The 27,796-nt window shown below is 41.5% G+C and overlaps 1 protein-coding gene across 1 annotated transcript; it reads left to right on the top strand.

Moving 5' to 3' along the window:
- Window positions 1–8,539: 8,539 nt before the first annotated feature.
- LOC145862974 (uncharacterized) lies at window positions 8,540–22,298 on the top strand. The gene is made up of 3 exons (XM_082967851.1): window positions 8,540–8,821; window positions 21,740–22,034; window positions 22,275–22,298. The coding sequence occupies exons 1-3, from the start codon at window positions 8,757–8,759 to the stop codon at window positions 22,296–22,298; spliced, it is 384 nt and encodes a 127-aa protein (XP_082823977.1). The 5' UTR covers window positions 8,540–8,756.
- The last annotated feature ends 5,498 nt before the right edge of the window (window positions 22,299–27,796 follow it).

Raw genomic sequence — 27,796 nt, 5'->3', positions numbered from 1 at the left:
TCGGAACAAGCTTGTGGACTAGACAAAAACCTCCAGGGGACCATGACAGAATGTCCTGTGCTTTAAACGTCCATAGACACAGGAATGTTTTTGCAACGTTCCCATGAAATATGTCTAGAACAATAGTATCTCATATTCTGACAACATGACAACCATGTTCTGTGTATGTTTGGTGTGACATTGATGGAATATTCCCCAAACCCTCAGAGAACTGGGCACATGAATGTTCTTGAAACGTGTCTAGAATATAAATATCTTATATTCTGAGAACATGAGAACCATGTTCTGTGTATGTTTGGTGTGACATTGATGGAATATTTTCCCAACCCACAGAAAACTGGAACATGAATGTTCATGCAAAGTTCCTATGAAATGTGTCTATAACATTAATATCTTAAGTTCTGAGAACATGGTAACATCGTTCTGGGTAATTTCTATTTGACATTAAGGGAATGGTCTCTTGGAAACATTCCTTGCACATCACGGGAACCTTCCAATAAAAACGTTAGTTAATGACCTAATGACTCTTGAGGGAACATTGTCTACACAGGCAGACCAATTCGAATCTTTTTTTCCACTAATTGGTCTTTTGACTAATCACATCAGATCTTATCACATAATGTTTTTTTTTTTTGTTGATCGGATTGGTCAAAAGACCATTGGTCATAGTGTTATGAAAACAGAGAGCGAGAAAGAGAGTGATAGAGAAAAGAGACATGAAGAGTGAGGGGAGCGCAGAGAGAAAGAGAGAGGGAAAGACAGAGCTGGACTAAAGAGATAGAGTAGATGGAACAGATATTTAGAAAGGGAGACAGGAAGGTGAGAGGAGAGCTAGAGAGGAGGGGATATAGAGTAGAGGTAAAGGGAGAATATATGGGTTGTATGGTGTATTTTCATAAGTGTAACTTGGTAATTTTTGGGGATTTCACATAATTTTAACATTCTATCATAAAGAGCATACCCTGAAGCCCAAGGCAAATACTTGGTATTTTGTTTGAACGACTTAGTATCTCGTTTGAACTACTAAGTCATTCAAAAGAGATAAATCGTTCTAACGAAATACTAAGTCGTTTGAACAACTTACTTGTTATTTTGTCTAATTAGGCCTCATTTGTTATGCAGTTATGCTTTTCAGACCGTTTCTGCAGCCATATATTCACTGACTCCATCCATCGATATGATTATTCATTGATCGTTTTTTGATAGGGCTGCTATTGAATGCCACAGCATGTAAGTGGACCACGGTTATCTCAGGGTTTTACCAATTTGACTTCAGATTCTGACGTTTATCCACATTTCTCCAAATGTCAAATTTCAAAGTGTTTTTGAATCTTTATTTGTTTACTAAGTCGTTTAAATGAGATACTAAGTCATTAAAACTTGATACTGTCGTTCATTTTTTAAAATTTGTTTCGCCTATGGCTTCAGGGCACCTGTAAAAGCACATGTTCAACTTCATAAAAATCATGTTTTCCCATCTCAAGAGGTAAAATTAAAAAAAGACTATAGTAAGTGCCTATTATATAAAATATATAAATAAAGTAACAGGGTTGACCATAATAGGGTTGACGATTTAAATCCCCTTGTGACAGGAGGAATGGATGCTTGTTGTGTGCAACAGGGAGTGGCAATTTAATTAAATCTTCACCCCAAACATTTTTTTACGTTCTTACAACATTTCTAGCCTGTCTATCTATGGGTAACACGGTTGACGTGTTATCCTCGACTGGCTCAGTTTTCTACCACAAAACACCAGAACATTTCCTAAAATAGTAGAACCAGCTCACCTCCTTTTACACTATGATTTGACTAATAGATGTTCAATGTTTCTTCTAAAAAAATATTTTAAAAGGAATACTTTTTTCCATATTAAAAAGAGTTCAGCTCACGTTAAAAGGTTAACCTTAAAATGAGGGACAGACGTAAATGAATCACTAATCACATTAAATAAATAATAATCTTCAGAAATGACTTTGTCCAAGAAACCAAATAACCATGGCTTTACAATGATTGTGAAAACTTGGAGAAATGTTGGGGTTAAGTGGGTTCAAATCTTCAAAGAAGTGACACAGGGTTGATGGAGGGACATGTCAAAATGCTGAATTTTGGCACTTTAGCAATCCAGCTTGTACAAAATGTTCCAAGAACTATATGTTTCTTAGATCTTGGTATTTCTTGGAATTTCATTACTTTAACAAAACGTTTCCTAAAAGTTGAAACATGGTTAAATTTAATAAATGTTTTGGTAATGCTCTAGCATCGTTCTCCTGTTAGCCAGCCTGCCAGCTTAGTGGAGTCTGCCACTAGCACAGTCAGTGTAGTCAGCTCAGCTATCCCCATTGAGACCGTGTCTGTGCCTCGACCTAGGTTGGGCAAAACTAAACATGGTGGTGTTCGCCTTAGCAATCTCACTGGAATAAAGACCTCCTCCATTCCTGCCATTATTGAAAGACATTGTGATACCTCACATCTTAAAATAGGGCTACTTAATGTTAGATCCCTCACTTCAAAGGCAGTCATAGTCAATGAACTAAATACTGATCATAATCTTGATGTGATTGGCCTGACTGAAACATGGCTTAAGCCTGATGAATTTACGGTGTTAAATGAGGCCTCACCTCCTGGTTACACTAGTGACCATATCCCCCGCGCATCCCGCAAAGGCGGAGGTGTTGCTAACATTTACGATAGCAAATTTCAATTTACAAAAAAAAAGAAGACGTTTTCGTCTTTTGAGCTTCTAGTCATGAAATCTATGCAGCCTACTCAATCACTTTTTATAGCTACTGTTTACAGGCCTCCCGGGCCATATACAGCATTCCTCACTGAGTTCCCTGAATTCCTATTGGACATTGTAGTCAAAGCCTTAAATATTCTAATTTTTGGTGACTAATATTCACTTGGAAAAGTCCACAGACCCACTACAAAAGGCTTTCGGAGCCATCATCGACTCAGTGGGTTTTGTCCAACATGTCTCTGGACCTACTCACTGCCACAGTCATACTCTGGACCTAGTTTTGTCCCGTGGAATAAATGTTGTGGATGTTAATGTTTTTCCCCATAATCCTGGACTATCGGACCACCATTTTATAACGTTTGCAATCGCAACAAATAATCTGCTCAGACCCCAAACAAGGAGCATCAAAAGTCGTGCTATAAATTCTCAGACAACCCAAAGATTCCTTGATGCCCTTCCAGACTCCCTCTGCCTACCCAAGGACGACAGAGGACAAAAATCAGTTAACCACCTAACTGAGGAACTCAATTTAACCTTGCTCAACACCCTAGATGCAGTAGCACCCCTAAAAACTAAAAACATTTGTCATAAGAAACTAGCTCCCTGGTATACAGAAAACACACGAGTTCTGAAGCAAGCTTCCAGAAAATTGGAACGGAAATGGCCCCACACCAAACTGGAAGTCTTCCGACTAGCTTGGAAAGACAGTACCGTGCAGTATCGAAGAGCCCTCACTGCTGCTCGATCATCCTATTTTTCCAACTTAATTGAGGAAAATAAGAACAATCCGAAATTACTTTTTGATACTGTCGCAAAGCTAACTAAAAAGCAGCATTCCCCAAGAGAGGATGGCTTTCACTTCAGCAGTAATAAATTCATGAACTTCTTTGAGGAAAAGATCATGATCATTAGAAAGCAAATTACGGACTCCTCTTTAAGTCGGTGTATTCCTCCAAAGCTCCGTTGTCCTTAGTCTGCACAACTCTGCCAGGACCTAAGATCAAGTTAGACACTAAAGTGTTTTAGTACTATATCTCTTGACACAATGATGAAAATAATCATGGCCTCTAAACCTTCAAGCTGCAATACTGGACCCTATTCCAACTAAACTACTGAAAGAGCTGCTTCCTGTGCTTGGCCCTCCTATTTTGAACATAATAAATGGCTCTCTATCCACCGGATGTGTACCAAACTCACTAAAAGTGGCAGTAATAAAGCCTCTCTTGAAAAAGCCAAATCTTGACCCAGAAAATATAAAAAACTATCGGCCTATATTGAATCTTCCATTCCTCTCAAAAAAATTTGAAAAAGCTGTTGCGCAGCAACTCACTGCCTTCCTAAAGACAAAGAATGTATACGAAACGCTTCAGTCTGGTTTTAGACCCCATCACAGCACTGGGACTGCACTTGTGAAGGTGGTAAATGACCTTTTAATGGCATCAGACCGAGGCTCTGCATCTGTTCACGTGCTCCTAGATCTTAGTGCTGCTTTTGATACCTTCGATCATCACATTCTTTTGGAGAGATTGAAAACCCAAATTGGTCTACACGGACAAGTTCTGGCCTGGTTTAGATCTTATCTTTGGGAAAGATATCAGTTTGTTTCTGTGAATGGTTTGTCCTCTGACAAATCAACTGTAAATGTCGGTGTTCCTCAAGGTTCCGCTTTAGGACCACTATTATTTTCACTATATATTTTACCTCTTGGGGATGTCATTCGAAAGCATAATGTTAAATTTCACTGCTATGCGGATGACACACAGCTGTACATTTCAATGAAACATGGTGAAGCCCCAAAATTGCCCTCGCTAGAAGCCTGTGTTTCAGACATAAGTAAGTGGATGGCTGCAAACTTCCTACTTTTAAACTCGGACAAAACAGAGATGCTTGTTCTAGGTCTCAAGAAACAAAGAGATCTTCTGTTGAATCTGACAATTAATCTTGATGGTTGTACAGTTGTCTCAAATAAAACTGTGAAGGACCTCAGCATTTCTCTGGACCCTGATCTCTCTTTTGAAGAACATATCAAGACTGTTTGAAGGACAGCTTTTTTCCATCTACGTAACATTGCAAAAATCAGAGACTTTCTGTCCAAAAATTATGAAAAATTAATCCATGCTTTTGTTACTTCTAGGTTGGACTACTGCAATGCTCTACTTTCAGGCTACCCGGATAAAGCACTAAATAAACTTCAGTTAGTGCTAAATACGGCTGCTAGAATCCTGACTAGAACCAAAACATTTGATCATATTTCTCCAGTGCTAGCCTCCCTAGACTGGCTTCCTGTTAAGGCAAGGGCTGATTTCAAGGTTTTACTGCTAACCTACAAAGCATTACATGGGCTTGCTCCTACCTATCTTTCCGATTTGGTCATGCCGTATATACCTACACATACGCTACGGTCACAAGACGCAGGCCTCCTAATTGTCCCTAGAATTTCTAAGCAAACAGCTGGAGGCAGGGCTTTCTCCTATAGAGCTCCATTTTTATGGAATGGTCTGCCTACCCATGTGAGAGACGCAGACTCGGTCTGAACCTTTAAGTCTTTACTGAAGACTCATCTCTTCAGTAGGTCCTATGATTGAGTGTAGTCTGGCCCAGGAGTGTGAAGGTGAACGGAAAGGCTCTGGAGCAACGGACCGCCGTTGCTGTCTCTGCCTGGCCGGTTCCCCTCTCTCCACTGGGATTCTCTGCCTCTAACCCTAATTCAGGGGCTGAGTCACTGGCTTACTGGTGTTCTTCCATGCCGTCCCTAGGAGGGGTGCGTCACTTGAGTGGGTTGAGTCACTGACGTGGTCTTCCTGTCTGGGTTGGCGCCCCCCCTTGGGTTGTGCCGTGGTGGAGATCTTTGTGGGCTATACTCGGCCTTGTCTTAGGACGGTAAGTTGGTGGTTCAAAGTATCCCTCTAGTGGTGTGGGGGCTGTGCTTTGGCAAAGTGGGTGGGGTTATATCCTGCCTGTTTGGCCCTGTCCATCGGTATCATCGGATGGGGCCACAGTGTCTCCTGACCCCTCCTGTCTCAGCCTCCAGTATTTATGCTGCAGTAGTTTATGTGTCGGGGGGCTAGGGTCAGTCTGTTATATCTGGAGTATTTCTCCTGTCTTATCCAGTGTCCTGTGTGAATTTAAGTATGCTCTCTCTAATTCTCTCTTCCTCTCTTTCTTTCTTTCTCTCTCTCAGAGGACCTGAGCCCTAGGACCATGCCTCAGGACTACCTGGCATGATGACTCCTTGCTTTCCCCAGTCCACCTGGCCATGCTGCTTCTCCAGTTTCAACTGTTCTGCCTGCTGCTATAGAACCCTGACCTGTTCACCGGACGTGCTACCTGTCCTAGACCTGCTGTTTTCAACTCTCTAGAGACAGCAGGAGCGGTAGAGATACTCTCAATGATCAGCTATGAAACGCCAACTGACATTTACTCTTGAGGTGCTGACTTGTTGCACCCTCGACAACTACTGTGATTATTATTATTTGACCATGCTGGTCATTTATGAACATTTGAACATCTTGGCCATGTTCTGTTATAATCTCCACCCGGCACAGCCAGAAGAGGACTGGCCACCCCTCATAGCCTGGTTCCTCTCTAGGTTTCTTCCTAGGTTCTGGCCTTTCTAGGGAGTTTTTCCTAGCCACCGTGCTTCTACACCTGCATTACTTGCTGTTTGGGGTTTTAGGCTGGGTTTCTGTACAGCACTTTGAGATATCAGCTGATGTAAGAAGGGCTATATAAATAAATTTGATTTGATTTGACATTGGGAGTGTTCTCAAATAGTTCAGAGAACGTTAAGAAACAACGTTCTTATGTGGGTACCTCAGCATAATGTTTCCTATAGGTTTTCTCATGGTTCTATTTAAAGTCATGTTCTCAAATTGTTCAGAGAACGTTAAGCAATGTTCTCAGAACGTTCAGAGACTATACAGTTCTCCTTTATGTAATTTCTTGGCAATATTCTGGGAATGTAAAAAAAAAACAAGAATTCTGCACATTAACATCAATTAGCTCTCAATTCCGTTCCCAGAATATGGAGAAAAAGTTCCATAAAAACCACAAGAAAACTTTAGTAACATTCAGAAAAGAATGTTATTTAAAAACACTCATTCCATTCTCAGCGTCAACAGGGGTGTATTCATTTTGTTTTGCAACGAAACCATTTACCGTTTTAAGAACCAAACGGAATCAATTAGAGCAAACAGAACAAAACAGGTAGGAACCTACCTTCATTTATCCAATAGAAACTCTTAAAGAAACAGTTTCTGTGGAACAACCCATATAGAAGAACAGACTTGGGGGATTAGAGCAGTAAGTGTCAGTGACCCTTGGGAGTTACGAGTTGTTCAGCTGGACTATAAAAGTCCTAAATATACTGAGTCCAGGTGGAGAGGACCATCCCACTCATAGCCTTATGGTTAACCGACTGTTAAACCTTATGGGTAAACTATATGCGTATCTTTATGGCCAGCCATCAAATCAAATAAAATCAAATCAAATTTATTTTTATATAGCCCTTCGTACATCAGCTGATATTCTCAAAGTGCTGTACAGAAACCCAGCCTAAAACCCCAAACAGCAAGCAAAGCATGTGAAAGAAGCACGGTGGCTAGGAAAAACTCCCTAGGAAAAACTCCCTAGAAAGGCCAAAAACCTAGGAAGAAACCTAGAGAGGAACCAGGCTATGAGGGGTGGCCAGTCCTCTTCTGGCTGTGCAGGGTGGATATTATAACAGAACATGGTCAAAATGTTAAAATGTTAAAATGTTAAAATGTTCATAAATGACCAGCATGGTCAAATAATAATAATCATAGTAGTTGTCGAGGGTGCAACAAGCACGTCCGGTGAACAGGTCAGGGTTCCATAGCCGCAGGCAGAACAGTTGAAACTGGAGCAGCAGCACGGCCAGGTGGACTGGGGACAGCAAGGAGTCATCATACCAGGTAGTCCTGAGGCATGGTCCTAGGGCTCAGGTCCTCCGAGAGAAAGACAGAAAGAGAGAAAGAGAGAATTAGAGAGAGCATATTTAAATACACACAGGACACCGGATAAGACAAGAGAAATACTCCAGATGTAACAGACTGACCCTAGCCCCCCGACACATAAACTACTGCAGCATAAATACTGGAGGCTGAGACAGGAGGGATCAGAAGACACTGATCCTGCACACATAAAAAAATGACCTACAGTATATTCTTCTATTCTATTTTTAATCCCTTTCTGTTGTTCCTCCCTTTACCCTTGTGTTCATGCCTTTAAACCCCCATCCTCTGTCCCTTCTTTAAACCACCCAAAGTCCCAGTTGTCAGCCCTTTCTTACCCTTAATTCCCTTACACCTGTCTCCCCTCTTCTCTCCTCATTCTCCCTTATTCCTCTGTCCCTGTCTCCCCCTCCCTCTCTCCCTGTCCCTCTCTCCCTCTCCCCCTGTCCCTATCTCCCTCTCTTTCTCCCTCCCCCGCCTTGTTCCCCTCTCCCCCTTTGGGAGACACATGGCGCTACAGCATTCCAGGCGTTCCATTATAACAAGCCACATTCCCTGGAACACTTCCTCGCTCCCATCTGTTCCTGTGGTCCTGGAGGGGTGCAGATATATAGACCCTCCTCTAGTTTGTATGCCTCCTGCCCCCCTACTCCTACTATACCACTCCTTCTCCACCTCCTGCTTCTGTACCCCTCCTCCCCCTCTTAACCCCTATTCTCTCTATATACCTCTCCTACCCCTCCTCTCCTCTGTACCCCTCCTCACCCTCACCCCCAACCCCATCATCCCTCTATATTCCTCCTCACCCCCTCCATAGTATTGATTCTTATCCCTTCAGGGCCACTACAGATCACTCCAACTCCAGCCCTGTACACTGAGTTGTGTTACTAAACACACACACAGGACAGAACAGACTCTTCTATTACCAGACCTGTCACCCCAGTGCTCAGCTGAGCTGGGAAGTGCCCACTGCTTACTGTGCCCACTGCTCATCACAGGAGAGAGGGACAGAAACAGTGGACAGAAGAGAAAGAGGAACTGTATCGATGAGAGATATGGGAGGGAAGGAGAAGAAGATTTTGGGCATAACTGATGTTCCGAAATACCAGGGGTGAGTGTCACTCAATCCAGTTTGCTTTTACAAATGAGCTGTGATAACCGGAAAAAGAAGACTTTGATAATGCAAAACAATAATTCAACCAGTCTGACTTTTTTATACATTTGCATTCTGCTATGAAAACAGATTAGAGCCCTTTAAGTTTAACCTCTTGTTAGCCTTTGTTGTATCTGTGTTGGTCTCTGTTATTCTACAGAGGTTCTATGCAATCCCATGCATGCACAATAACAATGCTATGAACGTTAACACCCCAGCTAGCAAATAACGTTCTGAAATCCATGTGTTTCTCAAAGCTTGGTGAGAGCGTGGTTGTCCTATGGTTATTTTGCATACAACCATCCCATAACTTTCTTGGAATGGTGCAGGATAGTTGCTTGTCTTCGGAACATTCTCAGCACATTTAACATTAACAGAACGTTTCTTAAAAGTTTAAACATGGATACATTTCATTTAAATTGGTTTGACATTGGGAAGTTTCTAAAATAGTTAAGAAAAGTACTGTGGGAATTTCAGTACTTAAGGATAACATTTCACACAGGTTTTCTCATGGTTCTATTTAAAGTCAGTACAACTGCATAACGTTTCCTACATGTTTCCTCATGGTTCTATGTTAAGTAATGTTCTCAAATTATTCCGTGAATGTTAAGAAGCAACGTTCTTTTGTGGGAATTTCAGTGCTTCCACAGAACATTCCCACAAGTTCTGATGTAGTTCTATTTATGGTAATATTTTTACTACATTCTGGAAATGTGCTAAAATATGGTGTAACTTAAGCGATGTTCTCAAAATGTCCAGAGAATATATGGTTGTCTATTATGGCAGTTCTTGGCAATATTCTGGAAATGTAAAAAAAAATGATAATGGAATTCTACATGTTAACATCAAATATCTTTCAATTCCGTTCTTGAATTTTCTATAAAAATCACAAGAAAACGTTTTAAGAATGTTATTTAAAAACATATACTTTCCGTTCTAAGAAAATGAAGAAACATTTCCATAAAAAACACAAGAAAACATTAGTAACGTTCAGAAACGGTTCTAAGAATGTTATTTAAAAACATATATGTACCGTTCTCAGTGTCAACAAAACTATCTGTATCCTTTATCTTGTTAAGCATGTTCAGGTGTGCTAAAATGAACACCTTTGTATGCATAAAAAAACATGGCATGCTAGCTCCATCCTGGTGGTGCGGTGGACTAATTCCTGGGGTAGAGAACAGAAGATCATAGGTTCAAATGCTATGTCAAAATAAATGGTTTCCATGATTAATGCCTAATTCAATGAATGTCCATGTGTCCTACTGTGCTTAGACTTCAAAGAAGTTTACCCAAAATAAGCTAGCAGTGTAATTCAAAATAAAAACATTTTGAGTCTGAAGAACACTTTCAATAATAACCATAGCAAATTTTTCACAACATTAAGAGAATGTTCTCAGAATGCTATTTAATTACCTTCAAATAGCCTCTCTGACAGATACTTTTCCAACCACTTACAAGAAGCCTGATCCAGGCCTATATCAGTCAACCTTTGGATAAGAATGTGATGGTCAATGGTATTGAAGTCCTCGGAAAGGTCTATAAATAAGGCAGCACAATGATTGTTTTGATCCAAGCAATTGAATACATAATCTAAAACAAGCGTAGCAGCTGAAACTGTACTATGTCCTGGTCTAAAACCAGATTGGTGCACATTCTTAACTGAAAGTTAGTCTGGGATTCTAAAACTTTGTAAATTGGACAGTAGTTATCTATGTCAGAAGCATTTCCTCCTTTGTGTAGGGGGAAGGCATGTGCCGCTTTCCAGATCTTAGGGATAACACCAGAAACAACTGTCAAGTTAAAAATATAGGTCAGTGGTTATATAATAAGTGGGGAAGAGAGCTGCGGTAAGAAGGGATCACGTGTATGCTTTTTTTTTTACATCAATCTTTAACAAAGCACTTCATACATCATAGACATCAAAGGGTTGAAATGAAAATAAATAGGTGGCCAGCTGAAGCAAAATGGCTGTTAAAAGCATTACCATTTTCCATTTTGTCTAGAATGGGACCACAGGCTGTCAAAACCTGCTGGGGCAATGAGGGATTGGAGTTTTGTTTCAAATATTCGACCACTTTCCAGAAGTTGGCTGGATTACCACCACTCTCTGAGACACAACTCAAGAAATGTGTTGATTTACTTTTTTAAACCAGGGATAGACATCTATTTCTCAAATGTCTGAAGGACTGCCAATCAGACATAGAATCAGTCCATCTAGCCTTAGCTCAAGCTACATTTCTTTGCTGTAATTTCTCAGACAATTCATGGATAACATCGGTCTTTTACCCTTCATTTTTTTTTGTATGGCACGTTTATCTGCAAAAGTGTTAAACAGGGAAATAAAACAATTAAGAGCCTGATCCGAGGTCAGTGATAGTTGACACAACCCCCCAGTCACTCAACCTCAGCTCAGACAAAAAAAAAAATGCTCATTAAAATTCCCAAAATGTATCTTTGTAATAATGTGTGAGCAAAATGTTGGTAGTTTAACATCTCTTATACAGGCAAAGGAACAATGGTCTCTAAACTCATTGGCAAATATCCCATTGGCTGTAAATTTATGAGAGGCATTAATTAGGATACTATCTAATAGAGTAGATTTCCAGGGTGCTTAAAGTTGGGGTGAGTTGGTTTAGTTATCAGCTGAGTTAGATTTAGCTAGGTACAAATATATTTCAGCCCATCAAATGCTGGCATCAACCAATCTAGATTAAGATCACCCACTATCAGTAAGTCAGATTGAGCATAGTTAGAAAGCAGGTCAAACAATTTTATTTTCTAAGAGGGAGGGCGATTAATTCCCACTAGCTTCAGATTGGCATTTTTACCAAGTCCCACATTTAGGACTAGACATTCAAATTGCTTAAGGACAGAGTTGGTGATGGATACCAACACATTTAAGTAGCTCTTTATGTATATGGCGACACCCCCTCTGCCAACTCTATCATTTAAAAACATTAGAACCAGTCAGATACGCATCAGAGTCCGGAATAGACTTCTTTAGCCAAGATTCAGTTTGACCAGAATGTCCACTTTGGTTTGAAAGGCCGGAGTTACAATAAAATCCATTATCGAAAAATAACTTCTGGCATTTACATGAATCAGTCCAAGGCTGCAGCTGTGGGATTTCAGATCAGCCTGAGTTATAATACACACATGTCATGTTCAACAGGTAACCCCCTACTTTGAAAAATGCCAAATCCTCCAACTTCCAGTAGGGGGCCTAGCCCCCTTCCGGACCACCCCCCAGCCATCCTCACATACTTTGTACTCCCTCATATTTTGGGGGTGCATGTCACCCCTGCTGCCCAGTGTGAGAGGCCTGATAAGGAGGAGGCCATAGTTGGATTTGTCTCCCACTTCAATCTTGGTGGTGACTGAAGCCAAGTGGGTGACTGAAGCCTGCTTGATTGAAGCAGGGTACATGGGTCCCCCTCCTTTCCCACTCCTCTCCCCATCAATCTCTGTAGTTGGTTGCATCTCATAAAGCCTAAGTAATTCACTTTTACGTGATATGATACATGATGTCACATTTTTGTTACTGAATAGTTTTTCCCCCCAAGCATTCGGATGGGACATGAGTGTTACAAATTATACAAATCAATGGGTCCTGCATACTGTAGGGCGGCCGGGTGCCTATATTAGGCTTATGCCTCTAATAATATTTTGATGTAAAATTATGTCTCACCATTATTTCTCAACTTTATTTATCATTAGTGTTAATGTTGATCGATATTTCAGCTATGCTGGCCAATTGTATATGATCAAATAAATGTCTGATCAATGCATCCAATTCTGAACAAATTGTCATTTATAATGTTAATTAAGGCAGAGGCACCAATATATTGCCGAGTACACTAATTGTATACTGTTTTCATGTACATTCCCTTATGTCTACGTTTTTAAGGTGGCCCAGGCTTTACTAATTCTTATGAAGCAAGGTATCACTGAACTGTATTCTGTAATGAGTTACAAAACAATAGAAATGCAATTGTGTATTGCTGCTTTTTGTCTGATATTCAACAGTCCATGATCAGTTCTGTTGACCATGAGATTATTTTGAAGATAATTTTTTTTGAGGCATACTTTTTAGGCGCAGAGTGACATGTCGCCCATTGTTTGCCTTGTCTTCAATTACATGTGGCCATTGTTTACCTTGTTACCTGGCAACGACCACAAGGGCGTTTCAAAGAGCTATCAGTCAAAGTGAGCTCATGAATTTAAGCTCCCCGCCCACTCAGGCTTCCTGATAGTTAGAGATGAGAGAAAAAGGTACAATTTCTTCATTTCTGAACATTTTAATAGCATAAAAATATTATAATGTTTTGCTCATTCAAAGGCTATTTTTACTTGGGAAATAGGAGGAATGTGTGGGATCTTTTCTTTCAGTTTTACCAGTCAGCAAATGTATGGCTTCGTTCCTACAACCAAAGTGAAACCAAAAACATGCATTCCCACAACTTCAAAGGAACCAAATGTGCTAGCTGGGACCTCTTTCCCTATGGTGTTGGTTTCATCCCCTGCAAGGTGATAGCTAACAATAAACTCTGCACAGGAACATTCACAGTTTAGCTATCGTAGATTTCATGGTGCCCCATGGAACATTTCATAGATTTTTTTAACTATTGGCATACAGTATAGCCCTTAGTGAGGAATATTAACTTTGTTATGAACCCAAAAACATGATTTGCATGCATGTGAAGTCTTGTTATATCATTTACATGTCAACTCAAAAACAAAAACCAATCAGGAAGGCCCTGCTGCTTGTAACACTGTACTCTGAAGGTAGTCAGCAGGCCACGCTGACAGGAAAGACACTTCATAACTTCATAGCTTTTTAAAGGATGGGTATTTTTTCTCTCTCACAAGATATGTATTAATTTACTACAACACCTTGTTGTCCATATCAAAGAGAATATGGGTTATTAGCATATATACATTTTTGGGAATTCACCTTAAAGATTATATGACAACACAAATCATTGAATATTTGAAGCAAATAATTATTCAACTGCCAGTACTGAACCCTTACTGAATTGAACCTTTGAAATGCAATGATAACAGATGCTATATTGTCTACTTCTCCACTTCTTATAGTTCAATATGCCTCACTTTTTTACTTTATCAATATAATTACTTATACTGCAAATAATAATGGAGCAAATGAGTGCTATAACACCTGCAGTATAACGCAGAATCTTCAACATCAACACCTACAACTGCTACAGTTTTACATGTCTGCACAGAGAGATGAGGTACACATGCAGAAATTCACAGCAGGGAGATCTGAATGTGAGATTCCATTATGATTATTTTTGGTAATGCCGAATGTGAGTCCATCTGCTGCATACTAAAATAAGGACACTCTCTTCTTTGTTCTCTGCTGTGGAATGGAAAAGTACATTGGTTGGGAGGAGAAGGGTACAGTTACACTTTTCTGCAAGGTTGCTTGGCTGTCGCCGGTGTGAAGGCTGAGGAACGAGTGTGTTTGTGTGTGTTTTTGTGTTTGTGTGTGTGAGCGAGATAGAAGAGATAGATAGAGAAAGAGCTACCAAGAGGGAAAGAGTCAAGTGCAAGTGTGGAATTATTTAAGATACTATTTGAAGATGGTTTCAGATGGTTTCATGTGCCTTCATGTGTGTTTGCCGCATACATGCAGGCCTATAGACTTGGGGTTAGGTTATGGAGCATTTAGGTGTTGTAATCATATACACCCCCAGTCCAGCCTTTCAATAAGAGTGACGGTGATGATACTGTGATACTCTGATGTGTGTGTGTGTGTGTGTGGGTGTGTGTGGGTGTGTGGAGGAATGTTGTTGGCTTGAATGGAGAAAATAAACTTGCTGATGGCTCACATATTCAATTTATTTGGCATTAACCTACTATTAATTAGTGAAGTGGACTCTGTCACAGTGTCAGTTAGAGAGATAACGTCACACAATCACACATCCTCTCTTTGAGGGCCTCTAAAGAGAGGGGACAAGGGACAAACACAATCTACTTGGCCTCCTTTGGGATCTTTCTGGTAAACTGTGTTCATGTTTGGATAGTGTCGTCAATTAGTCCGGGGGTATTTGGAGATCTACACATTAGACTCTGGCTAAAGGCCTGGGAGCTGCCAGTTAGATCTACATGTTAGTCTCTGGGCTAAAAGCCTGGGAGCTGCTAATCAAATCTACACGTTAGTCTCTGGGCTAAAAGCCTGGGAGTTGCCAGTCAGATCTACACATTTGTCTCTGGGCTAAAAGCCTGGGAGCTGCCAGTCAGATCTACACATTAGTCTCTGGGTTAAAAGCCTGGGAGCTGCCAGTCAGGGCCAAAACTGGATAAAAAACTTGGCAGCTGCTAATGGGGATCCCTAATAAATAAACTCAGCAAAAAAAGAAACGTCCTCTAACTGTCAACTGCGTTTATTTTCAGCAAACTTAACATGTGTAAATATTTGTATGAACAGAACAAGATTCTACAACTGAGACATAAGCTGAACAAGTTCCACAGACATGTGACTAACAGAAATGGAACAATGTGTCCCTGAACAAAGGGGGGGGGGGTCAAAAACAAAAGTAACAGTAATAGTCAGTATCTGGTGTGGCCACCAGCTGCATTAAGTACTGCAGTGCATCTCCTCCTCATGGACTGCACCAGATTTGCCAGTTCTTGCTGTGAGATGTTACCCCACTCTTCCACCAAGGCACCTGCAAGTTACGGGACATTTCTGGGGGGAATGGCCCTAGCCCTCACCCTCCGATCCAACAGGTCCCAGACGTGCTCAATGGGATTGAGATCCGGGCTCTTCGCTGGCAATGGCAAACACTGACCTTCCTGTCTTGCAGGAAATCACCCACAGAACGAGCAGTATGGCTGATGGCATTGTCATGCTGGAGGGTCATGTCAGGATGAGCCGGCAGGAAGGGTACCACATGAGGGAGGAGGATGTCTTCCCTGTAAAGCACAGCGTTGAGATTGCCTGCAATGACAACAAGCTCAGTCCGATGATACTGTGCCACACCTCCCCAGAACATGACGGACCCTCCACCTCCAAATTGATCCCGCTCCAGAGTACAGGCCTTGGTGTAACGCTCATTCCTTCGACAATAAACACGAATCCGACCATCACCCCTGGTGAGACAAAACCGCAACTCGTCAGTGAAGAGCACTTTTTGCCAGTCCTGTCTGGTCCAGCGTCTATGGGTTTGTGCCCATAGCCGACGTTGTTGCCGGTAATGTCTGGTGAGGACCTGCCTTACAACAGGCCTACAAGCCCTCAGTCCAGCCTCTCTCAGCCTATTGTGGACAGTCTGAGCACTGATGGAGGGATTGTGCATTCCTGGTGTAACTCGGGCAGTTATTGTTGCCATCCTGTACCTGTCCTGCAGGTGTGATGTTCGGATGTACAGATCCTGTGCAGGTGTTGTTACAGGTGGTCTGCCATTGCGAGGATGATCAGCTGTCTGTCCTGTCTCCATGTAGTGCTGTCTTAGGCATCTCACAGTACGGACATTGCAATTTATTGCCCTGGCCACATCTGCAGTCCTCATGCCTCCTTGCAGCATGCCTAAGGCATGTTCACGCAGATGAGCAGGGACCCTGGGCATCTTTCTTTTGGTGTTTTTCAGAGTCAGTAGAAAGGCCTCTTTAGTGTCCTAAGTTTTCATAACTGTGACCTTAATTGCCTACCGTCTGTAAGCTGTTAGTGTCTTAGCGACCGTTCCACAGTTGCATGTTCATTAATTGTTTATGGTTCATTGAGCAAGCATAGGAAACAGTGTTTAAACCCTGTACAATGAAGATCTGTGAAGCCCCCTTGAGGAATATTCAGGTCCCTGAGGTTCTCTGCGGTCTGTTCTGGTCTGCGTCCTAAGTGGCTCCCTATCCACAGGCCTCACAAGACTTGTCTGAAGGTCCCCCGGTACTAGGTGAAAAAAATGAATGGAAGTACATTATATGGACACTGTTTAGTGACAAAAATAAGGGGTTAAATAGATGTAAAAAAATATAACAAATGTTTCCTAATCTTTCTTGTATCTCTCAGATATAGGAAATACACTTCAGAACAAACTTCCTTTAGATTTTTTCGGGGGGGCTATCTGTTGTTCCAAGTATTGAATCTATTTTCACATTACTCTCCCCTTGTACCGTAAAATAACTACACACCCTCCCCTCCCATAGAAAACTAAAAATAATGTTTACGACCACAAATAAAAATAACTGTAGCGACCCTGTGTTTATAAACGTAGATATCAACTTTGCCACTTCCGCATGCTTTTGTGACACAGTCAATGCCACGCAGGGCTATGGGCCAGAAGGTTGAGGGTTCACCGACCACCGCAAACGACCTCACTCTCCCTGCCTGTTCCATTAATTACAGTACGATCAGAGGCAGCTGCAGGCAATGATCAGCTAGGGGGAAATCAGACTTTCAACATTTTGATGCCATATTTATAATAATGTAAAATATATGCAACACATTTTCCGCCAACAGGTTTCTGTACCAATGCAGCACACAACCAATAAACAAAGCATACCGACTTCGGGAACTTCAATATCATAGTTTGCATTTTCAACACCACAGTAAATAGACTATGTCAATCTCAACAACCAGAAAACATTTACATTTACGTCATTTAGCAGACGCTCTTATCCAGAGCGACTTACAGTAGTGAATGCATATGCCCTCCCAGGCTCACCCATGGCTGCGCCCCTTCCAAGTCATGTGAAATCTATAGATTAGGGCCTGATTTCCTTATATGAACTGAAACTCAGTAAAATCTTAGAAATTGTTGCATGTTGTGTTTATATTTTTGTCCAGTATATTTTGGACAAATGTTCGTATGCCTACAGGAGCCCTTTCTAGCAGGCTAATTAGATTAAAACATTGTGACTGGTTGTATTTATGCCACATATAAAAGCTAATGCATTTAAAAAGTTAAATGATACATATTTAGGATATATTGAAGCATTAGGTTCTAGGTGCGCGAGGAACCTTGGAGAAGAGAAGAAGAGACAGGCAGAAGACACACATTAAACTTTACAGAATAACTGGTCCTGCCGGGACATACATTATATATACAAAAGTATGTAGACACCCCTTCAAATGAGTGGATTCGGCTATTTCAGCCACACCCTTTGCTGACAGGTGTATAAAAATGAGCACACAGCCATGCAATCTCCTTTGACAAACATTGGCAGTAGAATGGCATTGCTGAAGATGTCAGTGACTTTCAAAGTCTGGGACTTATAAACAAAGTCTGGGACTTATTTCCATTGTGGTCCTCGTGAAGCAAGATGGCTAGGTAAGATCGAACACGGTTGAACACAGTAGGACAGCGAGATAATAAAACAAAAAACAAAGAAGAACATCTATCTCATCATTGCAGTTACATCCTAGGGGTCATTCATATGGGCACAAAATACAGTTTTTTACTTTATTTTTAAAGCTGCCCAGAGAGGACGTCATTTTTATGGGAAGAGGCAACTCATTCCACTCTGAGGCTCCAGTATACAATAAATGACCTTTCCCAGCATTATACCTGAACCTGTATAAGCACACATTAGCAACACCTGATCTGGTGCTGTGAATGTGTGCATTCCTAAAACATGGAAAGTAATCAGTTAGATATCTGGGCGCAGAACCATAAATACTCCTGTAAACCAAACCCAGTCTAATCTGGGACACCCAAGCCTCAACAGGCAGCCAGTTGAGTTCCTGAAAGCAGCTCCTGCCTATCTGAGTATGTGAACTCACCTTCAATACTACCCTGGTCAACTTATTCTGGGCTATCTGGAGCTTCCCCTTCATAAGCTTAGATAGAAGTACTAGCGTAGTCAAAATGTCATTGAATGAGGGCAGTGGCTTGCACTTTCATGGAGTCCTTATCAAGCAGCTTGGACTTTCTCGACCACATTTTGTCCTGTCATCAACCTTCCCTAGCACTTTAGTGGCCATGCTCACACCTCCCAAGCTTCCATCAAGGATGCATCCCAGGTAGCTATCAGATGTTTTAGTAGTCAGCACCTCAACCCGAACTCCGCTCTGATTTCAGAGGACCTACTCAATTTAGGTCTGGATGCAAAAACAATTCCCTCAGTTTGACCTAAGTGCAGAGATAGCTTATTATCTCCAATCCCTTTGCTAATGTTAGTAAGCTCTGTGCTAAATATGCTCTCCAACATAGTTTTACTTTTGTGACACACCAGAAGTGTAGAGTCATATGCATAAAGAAAAAGACGACAAGAACAACCATCTTTCATATTGTTAATATACAGTAAAAACAGTAGAGACCCAAGCACCCTCCCCTGCAGAATGTCACAACTCATTGGTTTAGCCTGACACAATGAACCATTAACCTCTACTACTTGCTCCCTACTTGATAAATAGGACTACAGTGGTTAACTGTATCAAAGGCCTTTTGTAGGTCAAGCAGTACCATTCCACAGAGATTTACCTCATCAATCTCTTTCCAGACAAATCAAATCAAATCAAATGTTATTTGTCACATGCGCCGGTGTAGACCTTATAGTGTAGACCTTATAGTGAAATGCTTACTTACAAGCCCTTAATCAACAATGCTGTTTTAAGACAAATAAGTGCTAAGAAAGTATTTACTAAAATAAACTAAAGTAAAAAATAATCAAAAATAAATAAAAAAATGAAAGAGCAACAATATAATAACATAAGTGTAGGCTATATACAGCGGTTACCGGTAGAGAGTCAATGTGGGGGGTCACAGGTTAGTTGAGGTAATTGAGGTAATATGTACATGTAGGTAGAGGTAAAGTGACTATGCATAGATAATAAACAGAGAGTAGCAGCAGTGTAAAAATGGGGATGGGGGGTAATGCAATAGTCTGGGTAGCCATTTGATTAGCTGTTCAGAAGTGTTATGGCTTGGGGATAAAACCTAAACTTGGTGTTCCAGTACCACTTGTCATGCGGTAGCAGAGAGAACAGTCTATGGCTAGGGTGGATGGAGTCTTTGGCAATTTCTAGGGCCTTCCTCTGACACCACTTGGTATAGAGGTCCTGGATGGCAGGAAGCTTGGCCCCAGTGATGTACTGGGCAATACGCACTACCCTCTGTCGTGCCTGCGGTCGGAGGTCGAATAGTTGCCATACCAGGTCGGCGGTGCAACCAGTCAGAATGCTCTTGATGGTGCAGCTGTATAACTTTTTGATGATCTGAGGTCCCGTGCTAAATCTTTTCAGTGTCCTGAGGGGGAATAGGTGTTGTCGTGCCCTCTTCAAGACTGTCTTGGTGTGTTTGGACCATGATAGTTCGTTGGTGACATGGACACCAAGGAACTTGTAGTCAGTCAAGTAAAGTAGACATGAATCAGTGGAGTATGTTTTACTAAAACCTGACTGAAAATCATACATTAGACTTTGTTGACATAATTCATACATTTTCTCATGTACAAATCTCTCCAGGATCTTTGATGTTATACTGAGGATAGATACAGGCCTATAATTCCCAGGGTCAGACTTTATCCCCTTCTAATAGAGAGGTATAACTTTTGTGTGTTTCATGTCCCTGGGAAAGAAGCCTTGTTCAAGAGAGTGATTAACGACATGCGTAATACAAGAGGCAATTTGCTCAGCAGAATCTATGTGAAACCTTGCAGGAATAGTATCCAGGCCTGTGTCTTCTTATATAATGTAGAAGTTACATTAAATGTTGAAAAATAAACAGTGTGTGGAACAGGACAGAAATAGCCAGGAAGAACAGGTGCGTTCCTGACAGGCTGTGTGGTTTCAACACTGCTGACTGAGATTGTCTTGAAATCCAACACTGAGATATAGTCCCTTGATTCTGAGGAAGAAGAAATAGGACCTTGAGGGGGAGGTTTAGGATGGGACGGAGACGGTAGGACTAGTGATAACCTGAACCTGCAGACCACTGGCCCTTGATGACGTCTGTAAAATCCTTTATGAACACTAATGAGCCGAGCCAAGCTGCACTGTTCTGGCCTGCTCATGAATACACTGTAGTTGCTGGAACCCTGCTGGAAAGGACAGTGTAATAAGATAATATCTACACCAGTGCAGTATGATTAGGGTCAGCACAATACCAACTTGAGCCTGCTTACCACTTGCTGATCTGGTGATATAAGTGTCTCACAGACTCATGCAAGTTTAGGAACTATTAAGAATAATTTGAAGTTGTTGTTTGGAACAGTCAAGTTCCCAAATCATCAAAACCAGCCAAAATTGGGTTTCCTGAAAGCACTAAGATCATCTTACATCTATTATAGGCAACGGACAAAAATTATGTTACTTAGTGTTTCGAAGCTTTGTAGAAACTCACCCCAAAGGACTTGTCATGCTATATACACTTGTTGAGATTACCTTTGTAATTGTAAAGCCTGGGACATCATTGCCGCTATGCAGTTACATACAATGAGTGTACAAAACATTAGCAACACCTGTCCATGACATAGACTGACCAGGTGATTCCAGCTGAAAGCTATGATCCCTTGTTGATGTAACTTGTTAAATCCATAATTGAGACATGAATTGTATGTGTGCCATTCAGAGGGTATCAGTATAGAATAGATGCCTCCTCCGTATCATCACTCAACAGAGTTAGATTGTAAAACTGTCCCACTGGCATGGAGGATTAGCAAGATTAGTGAGGGAGAGCTTTACAGCTACCGGTATTTCAAAGCACTGCCATCATCTCCAGATATAGACTGCTTCAACAGAGCTGGAAACTGATGGATGATTGAATGATACTGTATTAGGACCTGTAAATGTGCAATTCAGTATCAGATGAGAAAAACAAATTCCCTCTCAGGAGCATTAAAATAGTATAATATTTGATTCTATTTCTAACTGATCTCATTTTGTTTGTTTGTTTGACGTTGCTGCTGTAGGTCAGATAAGAAGCCTCCTCCGTGCTCTGAGGGTTGTAGTAGTGAGTCGACCTCAGGAAGCAGGAAGCAATATGGAAGAGTCCATCAGACCCAGACGTCGGGGCTGCCATGGTCCCAGCCCTGCTCCAACTCCTCCCCTGCTGGGGACAAGATGGAGCGGCTAAAGGTGATCCGTAACCATAGCAACAGCCTCCGCCTGGGTCGTCTGGCGTTCTTCAGACACCTGGAGAAGGTGGAGACCATGAGGATCTTCTGGGAGCTGAAGCACGTGGAGCTGGAGGGAGACCCACAACAGGTAGGCCTTACGCCCGACCACTCACCTGTACTCCTCATCTTCTGCTCTGTACCCCCAAACCTCATTCATACCCTAACCCTCTTATATACTCTAACCTATACCCATCCATCCTCTTACCCTTTACCCTCGACAGCTAGGGTCTTCACCCCATTCCTCACCTGTATCAAATCAAAGTTTACTGGTCGCCTACACAGATTTGCAGATGTTATTGCAGGTGCAGGGAAATGCTTGTGTTTCTAGCTCCAACAGTCCTGTATAGAGTAAGGCTATCACCCCAGATCCTCACCTATATCCCTCTCCAAAAGGTAAGTCTTGCAACCAAAGCCTCACCTGCACCTGTACCCCTCATCTCCTCACCTGTACCCCCTCATCCTCTCATCTCATCTCAACCCCAAACCCCGATTCATACCCAGCAGCTTACCACCCTGCATCCCACTGCTGGCTTGCCTCTGAAGCTAAGCAGCTTTGGTCCTGGTCAGTCCCTGGATGGGAGACCAGCTGCTGCTGGAAGTGCTGTTGGAGAGCCAGTAGGAGCAATGGTGGGAAAAGTACACAATTGTAATACTTGAGTAAAAGTAAAGTTATGTTAATAGAAAATGACTGAAGTGAAAGTCACCCATTAAAATACTACTTGAGTAAAAGTCAAAAAGTATTTGGGTAAAAATATACTTAAGTATCAAAAGTACATGTAATTGCTAAAATATACTTGAGTAGTGAAAGTATATTTTACAGATAGCCAGTGGCACACTCCAACACTCCAACCTAATTTACATAATTTAATGAGTCCGCCAGATCAGATGCAATAGGGATGACCAGGGGTTTTCTCTTGATCAGTGTGTGAATTGGACCAGTTCCCTGTCCTGCTAAGCATTCCAAATGTAATGAGTACTTTTGGGTGTCAGGGAAAATGTATGGAGTAAAAAGTACATCATTTTCTTTAGGAATGTAGTGAAGTAAAGGTAAAAGTTGTCAAAAATAGAAATAGTAAAGTACAGATACCCCCAAAAACTACTTAAGTAGTACTTTAAAGTATTTTTACTTAAGTACTTTACACCACTGAGTAGGAGGCACTACAGGCAATAGTTAGGCACTATAGGCTAATGATCATTTAACTGATGTCAGACAATACATTGCGCACTTGATCTCCCACACCCAGCAGAGAACTGCACTCAGCTTGCATTTTGACTCACAGCCATAGCCTTTTCTACAGTTGAAGTTGGAAGTTTACATACACTTAGGTTGGAGTCATTAAAACTCGTTTTTCAACCACTCCACAAATTTCTTGATAACAAACTATAGTTTTGGCACGTTGGTTAGGACATCTACTTTGTGCACGACACAAGTCATTTTTACAACAATAGTTTACAGACAGATTATTTCACTTATAATTCACTGTATCAAAATTCCAGTGGGACAGAGGTTTACATACACTAAGTTGACTGTGCCTTTAAAAAGCTTGGACAATTCCAGAAAATGATATCATGACTTTAGAAGCTTCTGATATTCTATTTGACATCATTTGAGTCAATTGGAGGTGTACCTGTGGATGTATTTCAAGACCTACCTTCAAACTCAGTGCCTCTTTGCTTGACATCATGGGAAAATCAAAAGAAATCAGCCAAGACCTCGGAAAAAAATTGTAGACCTCCACAAGTCTGGTTAATACTTGGGAGCAATTTCCAAATGGCTGAAGGTACCACGTTCATCTGTACAACAATAGTACGCAAGTATAAACACCATCGGACCACGCAGCCATCATACCACTCAGGAAGGAGACGCGTTCTGTCTCCTAGAGATGAATGTACTTTGGTGCAAAAAGTGCAAATGAATCCCAGAACAACAGCAAATGACCTTGTGAAGATGCTGGAGGAAACGTGTACAAAAGTATCTATATCCACAGTAAAAGGAGTCGTATATCGACATAACCTGAAAGGCCACTCAGCAAGGAAGAAGCCAATGCTACAAAAACGTCATGAAAAAAGCCAGACTACGGTTTGCAACTGCACATGGGGACAAAGATCGTACTTTTTGGAGAAATGTCCTCTGGTCTGATGAAACAAAAATAGAACTGTTTGGCCATAATGACCATCGTTATGTTTGGAGGAAAAAGGGGGAGGCTTGGAAGCCAAAGAACACCATCCCAACCGTGAAGCACGGGGACGCAGCATTATGTTGTGTGGCTGCTTTGCTGCAGGAGGGCCTGGTGCACTTCACAAAATAGATGGCAACATGAGGACGGAAATTATGTGGATATATTGAAGCAACATCTCAAGACATCAGTCAGGAAGTTAAAGCTTGGTCGCAAATGGGTCTTCCAAATGGACAATGACCCCAAGCATACTTCCAAAGTTGTGGCAAAATGGCTTAAGGACAACAAAGTCAAGGTATTGGAGTGGCCATCACAAAGCCCTGACCTCAATCCCATAGAAAATGTGTGGGCAGAACTGAAAAGTGTGTGTAAGCAAGGAGGCCTACAAACCTGACTGTTACACCAGCTCTGTCAGGAGGAATGGGCCAAAATTCACCCAACTCATTGTGGGAAGCTTGTGGAAGGCTACCCGAAACGTTTGACCCAAATTAAACAATTTAAAGGCAATGCAACCAAATACTAATTGAGTGTATGTAAACTTCTGACCCACTGGGAATGTGATGAAAAAAATAATAGCTGAAATAAATAATTCTCTCTACAATTATTCTGACATTTCAAATTCTTAAAATAAAGTGGTGATCCTAACTGACCTAAGACAGGGATGTTTTACTAGGATTAAATGTCAGGAATTGTGAAAAACTGAGTTTAAATGTATTTGGCTAGGGTGGATGTAAACTTCCGACTTCAACTGTATATAGGCTATGGCTGCCTATTATGATTATTGCTGTTAAATTAGGAACTGAATGAGTAGTGTTTGGTCTGATACTATTTTGAAAGACAAGAAGAAAAATGAAAAAATGAAAAATAAAGTACATCACAATTATATATTTTACTTTATGGGGTCTGAATGCTGAGTTAACCTCTACGGGATCGGTGTGCCCCCCCTCCCCCGCGCGGGACGGTTGAGCTAATGTAGGCTAATGTGTATAGCATGAGGTTGTAAGTAACAAGAAAACTTTCCAGGACATAGACATATCTTATATGGGCAGAAAGCTTAAATTTGTGTTAATCTAACTGTTAATCTAGTTATGATAGTGAAATAATACCATGCTATCGTTTTAGGAGATTGCATATTTATTAACTTGAAAATGTATCAATAAACCAATTAGGCACATTTGGGCAGACTTGATACAACATTTTGAAAATAAATGCAATGATTCATTGGATCAGTCCAAAACTTTGCACATACACTGCTAATTTGTACCTAACCTGAAATAATACATTATGGCCTTTCTCTTGCATTTCAAAGATGATGACATTTTTTTTTGTTTTTTTCTTTGTATTATCTTTCACCAGATCTAATGTCTTACATTATCCTACATTAATTTCCACAAACGTCAAAGTGTTTCCTTTCAAATGGTATCAAGAATATAGATATCCTTGCTTCAGGTCCTGAGCTACAGGTAGTTAGATTTGGGTATGTCATTTTAGGCAAAAATTTAAAAATAGGGTCAGATCCTTTTAAGGCTTCCAAGCTTGCTAGGACAGACCAGATACAACTTCAATTAGCACTGAGGTGTGAAGTGAGAGGTGTCGATGCCTTTGGGCCCAACAAGTGGCAGGAGTTTCTCGCAGCCTGCTCCACCAAAATCCAGAGATCTTTGAAGTCCCCTCCCGCTGTTCAGAGACCATCCACTGCCATCTTCTACAAGAAATCTACCTCCAGAAATGAAAGCTTCTCCCAAGAGGGTGTGACACCTACTCCCGTTGCCTGCTGCACTGCTGCTTGGATTCCACCTGGTGATCTGTTAACCATCTGCCCTGGCCTGTCTCCCCCTGTCTGCTACAGGTACCTCTGCCACACTCCCCCCTCTCTCCCGAGCTTTCGCTCGGCTCCAGCACGTACGCAATGTTGGGGCGAGGGACTCTGAACTCACAATGGCCAAGTTGTTATATATTAAAAAAATTATTGTGCATTTTGATATTTTTCTATTTGCTTTTTGACTCCTACATGCTTTGTTGACTATGAACTTTCTTTGTTACCCAACCATGGGACAGACTATGTTTGTTCCCACACTCGGGAATCTGACTCTCTATAGTAACACAGACTTTTGTTCTCCCATCCTATTCTAACCACCTCTCGCCGGCTTTACATTCATGTTGCCTGATGAAATTGCAATCTGTCCATAGGACCACTTTGAGCCGTACACTCCACAGAGCTGGGCCTTACGGAAGAGTGGCCAGAAAAAAGATTTGCGAACATGTTTGGTGTTTGCCAAAAGGCATATGGGAGACTCCCCAAACAAATGGAAGAAGGTACTAGGGTCAGATGAGACTAAAATTGAGCTTTTTGGCCATCAAGGAAAACACTATGTCTGGCACAAACCCAGCACCTCTCATCACCCCGAGAAATCCATCCCCACTGTGAAGCACGGTATTGCTGTGGGCATGATTTTCATCGGCAGGGACTGGGAAACTGGTCAGAATTGAAGGAATGATGGATGCGCTAAATACAGGGAAATTCTGTTTCAGTCTTCCAAATATTTGAGACTGGGACGGAGGTTAACCTTCCAGCAGGACAATGACCCTAAGCATACTACTAAAGCAACACTCGAGCGGTTTAAGGGGAAACATTTAAATGTTTTGGAATGGCCTAGTTAATGCCCAGACCTCAATCCAATTGAGAATCTGCGGTATGACTTAAAGATTGCTGTGCACCAGCGGAACCCATCCAACTTGAAGGAGCTGGAGCAGTTTTGCCTTGAAGAATGGGCAAAAATCCCAGTGGCTAAGCTTATAGAGACATACCCCAAGAGACTTGCAGCTGTAATTGCTGCAAAAGGTGGCTCTACAAAGTATTAACTTTGGGGGTGTGAATATTCCGTTTTTTTGTCTTATTTCTTGTTTGTTTCACAAGAAAAAGTATTTTGCATCTTCAAAGTGGTAGGCATGTTGTGTAAATCAAATGATACAAACCCCCCAAAAATCTATTTTAATTCCAGGTTGTAAGGCAACAAAATTGGAAAAATGCTAAGGGGGTGAAAACTTTTGCAAGTCACTGTAATATTGATGATGTGGTTGTTACTGACAAGAAGCACATAGCTGAGCTCTTTAATCACCACTTCATTATGTCAGCATTCCTATTTGACTCAGCCATGCCACCTTGCCCATCTAACATTTCCTCATCTCCCACCTCTTCTAATGCTTCTAGCCCCGATGCTCCTCCCTCTTTTCCCCCTGGCCCATAACAAAGTTTCGCCCTGCAGGCGGTCACTGAGTCTGAGGTGCTAAAGGAGCTCCTTAAACTTGACCCCCAAAAGACATCTTGGTCAGATGGTTAGACCCTTTCTTCTTTAAGGTTGCTGCCCCTATCATCGCCAAGCCTATCGATTGACCTTTTGAGAGTCTCTCCTCTCTGGGGAGGTTTCCATTGCTTTGAAGGCAGCCATGGTTCGTTCTTTATTTAAAGGGGGAGATCAAGCTGATCCTAACTGTGATATGCCTATTTCTATTTTGCCCTGTTAATCAAAAGTGTTGGAAAAAATGTGTCAATAATGAACTGATCGGCTTTCTTGATGTCTATAGTATTCTCTCTGGTATGCAATCTGGTTTCCGCTCAGGTTAAGAATGTGTCACTGCATCCTTAAAGGTCCTCAATGATGTCATCATCACC

Source organism: Salmo salar, chromosome 23, assembly GCF_965601325.2.
Source record: "Salmo salar chromosome 23, fSalSal1, whole genome shotgun sequence".
Taxonomy (NCBI): domain Eukaryota; kingdom Metazoa; phylum Chordata; class Actinopteri; order Salmoniformes; family Salmonidae; genus Salmo; species Salmo salar.
Note: the sequence above shows the minus strand (reverse complement) of the source record. Positions and strands in the feature narration are given on the sequence as shown.

What these genes read in the sequence shown, in the direction of transcription:
- LOC145862974 (XM_082967851.1), top strand. Translation starts at nt 8,757, where the DNA reads ATGAGAGATATGGGAGGGAAGGAGAAGAAGATTTTGGGCATAACTGAT. An exon ending in GATGTTCCGAAATACCAGGG is followed by an intron (nt 8,822 to 21,739) that starts GTGAGTGTCACT and finishes TTGCTGCTGTAG; the next exon opens with GTCAGATAAGAAGCCTCCTC. An exon ending in TGGAGGGAGACCCACAACAG is followed by an intron (nt 22,035 to 22,274) that starts GTAGGCCTTACG and finishes TTGTGTTTCTAG; the next exon opens with CTCCAACAGTCCTGTATAGA.